The sequence below is a fragment of the Bison bison genome, unplaced genomic scaffold, assembly GCF_000754665.1.
Source record: "Bison bison bison isolate TAMUID 2011002044 unplaced genomic scaffold, Bison_UMD1.0 scf7180017864289, whole genome shotgun sequence".
In the NCBI taxonomy this organism is placed as follows: domain Eukaryota; kingdom Metazoa; phylum Chordata; class Mammalia; order Artiodactyla; family Bovidae; genus Bison; species Bison bison.
In genome coordinates, this window is record NW_011494861.1 from 15732284 (window position 1) to 15738217 (window position 5934).

The 5934-nt window shown below is 35.9% G+C and overlaps 1 protein-coding gene across 2 annotated transcripts in view; it reads left to right on the forward strand.

Moving 5' to 3' along the window:
* RABGAP1L (RAB GTPase activating protein 1-like) overlaps nucleotides 1-5934 on the forward strand; it is a 680557-nt gene that overhangs the window by 18458 nt on the left and 656165 nt on the right. For both annotated transcript variants that reach the window (XM_010850085.1, XM_010850086.1), the window contains exon 4: nucleotides 167-341. In XM_010850085.1, coding sequence (XP_010848387.1) covers nucleotides 167-341 — 175 coding nt within the window. The remainder of the gene's footprint in view (nucleotides 1-166; nucleotides 342-5934) is intronic.

A 5934-nucleotide genomic window follows, 5' to 3' on the forward strand; every position in this document is an offset into this window, starting at 1 on the left:
TAAAAATATGAAGATAATTTGTTTTCTTGGATTGTTATTCAGTTCAGTTTATTAGTATCAGTTTGTTTTTGTGATTTTAAGATAATTGTATGTTACTGGCCTAGTAAAACTGCCTTTGTTCTTTGCTAGTTAATATTTAATCTCATTTCTCATAACTGTTTTGCAGAATCATAGACCAATCCAACAATATGGAGATAGCATCTTTTCCAATTTATAAGGTATTGTTCTGTGCACGTGGCCATGATGGGACAACAGAGAGCAATTGCTTTGCGTTTACAGAGAGTTCCCATGGTTCTGAAGAATTCCAGATACATGTCTTCTCCTGTGAAATTAAAGAAGCAGTAAGTATAATATTTTGTAGCAATTTGCTATTGAGATGACTCAGTATTTGATTTGAGTTGCACAGAGTCGGACACGACTGAAGTGACTTAGCAGCAGCAGCATAGTTGAAATCAAATCGACTATTTGATTTCACTGTCAAATAATTTAGTATGTATGACCATATATCATATTACATAATAAGTTTGGAGTATCTTTCTAAATAGAAAGTTAATATTTGTGATGGCATAGAATGAAATATGGAAATTTAAATCCGGTTACTCTGTGCTTTGAAGTGGTACTCTGAGTTTAACATATGTAACAGAAAAATCCCACTTGATGAGCTGTCCTCCCATCCCACCATGGTGGTAATTGCTCAGGCTTAGAAGGGAAGAGTATTTTTGCCTCTCTTTTATTTTTTTGACCTGGTTGTTCTCTGTGACTTTAAAAAATGTCCATAACGATACCTGTTTCTCTACTGAGCCTTCCACTTAGATATTGCACTGAGATTGTGTTATAGATCTCTGCGGTTTTCACTTGTGATCATTTACTGTGTGCAGTTGTTCAGAGGCTGGCTTTTGTTCTATAAAACTGTTTTAATTGTAAATGCAAATGCTCCTATTCAGCAGAACTGTTTGAAGATGCCAATGAGTTCCTCACACTAATGATTAAATGTTAGTTTATTTTTAGACTCAGAGTCAAATGGCTGTTATGTATATACATGGGGAAATTGCTTTCTCTTTGGTATCTATTGAATTCTTCTCAAATTAAAAATAAGTTGCACTTTTAGAACTTCGGTAATTATACAGCAATTTTAGAGGCATTAATAACTGGGTTTGGATGGACAAATCTCAGTTGTGTTTGCTTTTGGAAATATAAGTTGTCAGCAGAAAATGCTAAAAGCAGCAGTTACTCTGTTTTCTCTTTACTGTGAAACGTAAATAAACCATTGTATGAACAGGAGTTCTGAGAGTTTATTTCTGGCCACAACATGGGAACTCATAGAAATTTATATTTCCGTGTGTCTGATACTAAGCATGAGCAGTATGTCACTTGTTATGCCCTGGTGATCGATTCTGTTTACACTGAAACAAACATGTACAGACATAGAAGTTCTCTGTCAGAGCTGTGCCCATGTGAGGAGTTCACATTTGTTTTGTTTGTTTTAGGCAGTTCTAAATCTATCTAAAATAGTTCTGTTTTATCCATGTGTGTATGTTGTGTGTATATAAATATATATAAACATGTGTATACATAAATATATATATAAATAGAGATACATATATCAATACATATACCAGTATGTATACATATATGCATGTACTGACTGCTTGGCCAAGTGTTTGATAGAGTGAATGAGTACAAGTGTGTCTGGTACATAGGAGACAGTGAATATAAATATGTTGAAAGAATGTATGTGTGTTTGTGAATTAGGGAGTCTATTTCTGATCCTTACAACTCCACTACAGAGGTGGGGAAGCAGATGGTAGAATCCTGGCCTTTCATGTTGGCAACCATCATTTAACATGCCTCTGTGGATTCTGGATAATTGGCACTCAACAATTAAAAAAATGAACTTTGAAGAATTGGAGAACCTGCTTCTTGGAGAGGCAGAAACACTGCTGTGGAAAGAAATTGAAAGGCACCTGGTTGCAAGCATTTTTCATAACTGTGATGGTATGAAACTCTCTTTTTGGATTATAGCATCCACTTGTTTATGTGGGGGGTTATTTGTCATCTTGAGAGCTTTAACAGTGGGTAAGCAGTGGATAAAATAGTGGAGGGGATTCTCGGCCTATTTTGGGTATAGTATTAAATACTATATTTCTAGAGAGGGTCGGAGAAGGCATTGGCACCCCACTCCAGTACTTTTGCCTAGAAAATCCCATGGACGGAGGAGCCTGGTAGGCTGCAGTCCATGGGGTCGCTAGAGTCGGACATGACTGAGCGACTTCACTTTCACTTTTCACTTTCATGCATTGGAGACGGAAATGGCAACTCACTCCAGTATTCTTGCCTGGAGAATCCCCGTGATGGGGAGCCTGGTGGGCTGCCGTCTATGGGGTCGCACAGAGTCGGACATGACTGAAGCGACTTAGCAGCAGCAGCAGCCGCAGCAGCGAGGGTATTTGGTACATGTAGATTGTGAGAAAGTGATGTTCATGTATTTAGTTTTTTTGAGTAAGTTTTTCAAAGTGTTACATTCTGGGACATTGGTGGTAAAATTGTTTGGAGGAAAAATACTTGACAGTCATTCAGTTTTATTATGAGCGATCATTTCTAAATACATATAACCCAGTATAGACATAGGGCTTATGCCAGGCACTATGTTACTTACTTACTTGATACTCATAACATCTCCATAACAGAGATAGTATTTATTTAGACTAGCGATCTTACACTTCTCTTTGCCTGGAGCAGTCATAGATTATGCCTGTTGTCTAAGTATATTATTAAAGTCTCCATTTTATTCTCAAAAGTGTTCTGGTTTGGGTGATAAATTGGTTACCATTTCCGTATCCCAAGTCTAAGAGAATAGATAATAAAGCTGGTTTTCAGAGGAAGTATATGATTCTGAAGACCCACGTATTTTTCAGTAACAACTTTCCTGTTACTTTACATAAAAAGTAAATGTAGATTTTTACCTTTCAGTTATGCTTTATAAAGGGATATCTTGGTCATTCCAGCAACCTTTGGGTTTTACTCATGCCTTTTATAGAAGGTGTCTGATATCTTCCTCTCTCCTCTCAAAAAATAATGACTTGGCTTTTGTCGCATTTACTGGTTGTCTGATTATCTGGTTCCCAGAAGTTTCTTGTTCTATGGTGAAGGGACAACATTAGTTCTTAGTATATGGGCCCCTCTTAATGGGTACAGACAATTGGCAAAGATGGCTCTGGCACAGACGACAGATGTTCTTACTGCTTAAATATGTACCATGCACAATGTCGCTAATTTGTTTTCCATTGTTTGCAGAGTCCCTGGATGAGATTTGAAGAAGTTTGTCAGTTAAAAGCAAGAAGACAACTTCTAAACAGAAAGTTGCAGCATGGCTGCCACTACCATTTGTCACTGTGATATGCTCTTATTTCACCATAAAATTCCACAAGCAGCAGATACCAGCCGTGGTAGAGGGGAAGCCCAGTGTGGATGATGGCTTTTTTGGACCTATGACATGAGGATTAGGGGTTCCCACAGGAGTGTTAGGATCTGTTTGATCTGTTACCCTGGGTATTCTTTCGAGAGACTCTGCTGGAGTGGATGTTAATTGTCTTTGGCAAAAGAGTTGGGGGATCCAGCCAGAAGTATCTTAATGCTGATGATCTTTGTACAGGGAACATTCTGGTGAAGAATTGCAGACAAAGCATAATATCAGAAAGCATAGTAAAAAAAGCCATAGAGGCACTTATTCTTGTTGAATCTTTATGGATATATTATACAAAGCTATTTTTAAAGATACAGTTAAAAGTCTTAGTTGACTCTTTTAAGAATTTATTTCTACTAGTCAGTGTAACTGTTTCCTTCAAAACAGATTTTTCTGTTTGGATGTTATACTTACTATTACTAGCAGTTCTCAGTGTTGTATTTTAGAAGCAAGTTGTTATCATCTTCTGTTAAAGGCATTCAGCTGTATTTTATGATAAATACCAAGAATATCATTAAGAAGATCTTTATTCTTAATGCTCTGGTTTTTCTTGGGATTGCTGATATACCACTACATAAAAGAAACCATAATTCTTTGGGAAAATATTGTTTCTAAACATATATTTATTGAGACGGTATTTTAGCAAAATACCTTATTTTGGAAATTAATTTGGAAGTTGTTAGTGTTTTTCTCAAATAAGTTGATTTTTATTATTAAAAAATTTCTTGTTTGATAATGCCTTTTTTTGTTCCTTTTAGTAGTATATTTGAGCAAGTTTTAAAAAATTTTAACACATACCTTTCTGGGTATTATTTTATAGGTATTTTATAGGATTTTTCTACATTTATTTTTTGGGTGAACATTTTCTTGATACTTGTTTTTAAAAGAAGTGATTCTCTTTCACCATTTTTAGTGAAAAGGCCTTATTTTAGAAGAATTGGCTATGTTATTTAAGTAAATATTTTGTCTAATAGTATTTCTTGGACTGTTAACATGTACTACATATTTGAAAATTTGGAAACTACTGAAATACCAAAGAAAGGTTACTCAGAATTCCACCAGAATTAAGATTTTGGTGTATCTCCTTTCCACGTATCTACCTGTGCCCTTTCCCCCAACTCTTCAAAAACAACAGCTACCACACCAAGAGATACTTTTGTGTTTAACCAGTGCTTTCTATAGGTACTGCCTCCTGGGGAAAAATTGTACTGTATTATTTGTTAATAAACCTTTTGACATCTGCAAAGAAAATGCCTGTTCTAGATTTTGTGTGTGTGTGTATTTAATAGTGTGATGCATATAGAATATTTTCCATGGTATTATGTCTTAAATTTTCTTTTCATGATGAGATCAGTTACCCAATTTGTTCCAATAACTATAGATACTGATAATCATTGTCTTTTAAGCCACTCTACCTTACCCATTCTTGGATCATCATTCCAGCTTATTCACAGACTCTAGAAGTCACAAATGATTTTAACCTTGTTGGAAATAGCAACTTCTAAGACATAGTCAGGATTAAATGCAGGAGTGGATTAAATTGTTGTTAATGTACTGTTGAGCCCTTCCTTCAAAAACAGCAAGTTGTAGTCTTATTCCACTCCCTCCACTCCCATCATTCTCTGCTACTCTGGCTCCACTGCATACACTTAGGTTTTTAAAAAAGAAATTCCTGACCCTTGCCCATGCTTTAGAATTTGCGAAGTTCTTTGACTTTTTTTGGTGTAGACTCAAATGGCAGGCTTGCTGATAGCTCTGATACAAAGAAAACGAAATGACTATAGGAGAGAATAATAAATATGGTTGGGGTTTAACTCTACTAACGTATCAAAAATCATAGGTATTCTGTTTTCACATATAATGTTTTCTTAAAAATATGCTTAAAATTTGTTTTCTTAAAAATATATAAAGTAAATAATAGACTTCACATTGTATTTGAAGTTAGGAACTGGGGAGTACTCAACTGAAAAGTTTATTTTTTTTTTTTTTGAACCTGGACTGGCATCTCGTTTCATACATGACATTTCACATGTTTCAATGCCATTCTCCCAAATCTTGCCACCCTCTCCCTCTCCCACAGAGTCCGTAAGCCTGTTCTATACATCAGTGTCTCTTTTGCTGTCTCGTATACAGGGTTATCGTTACCATCTTTCTAAATTCCATATATATGCGTTAGTATACTGTATTGGTGTTTGTCCTTCTGGCTTACTTCACTCTGTATAATAGGCTCCAGTTTCATCCACCTCATTAGAACTGATTCAAATGTATTCTTTTTAATGGCTGAGTAATACTCCATTGTGTATATGTACCACAGCTTTCTTATCCATTCATCTGCTGATGGACATCTAGGTTGCTTCCCTGTCCTGGCTATTATAAACAGTGCTGCGATGAACATTGGGGTACATGTGTCTCTTTCCCTTCTGGTTTCCTCAGTGTGTATGCCCAGCAGTGGGATTGCTGGATCATAAGGC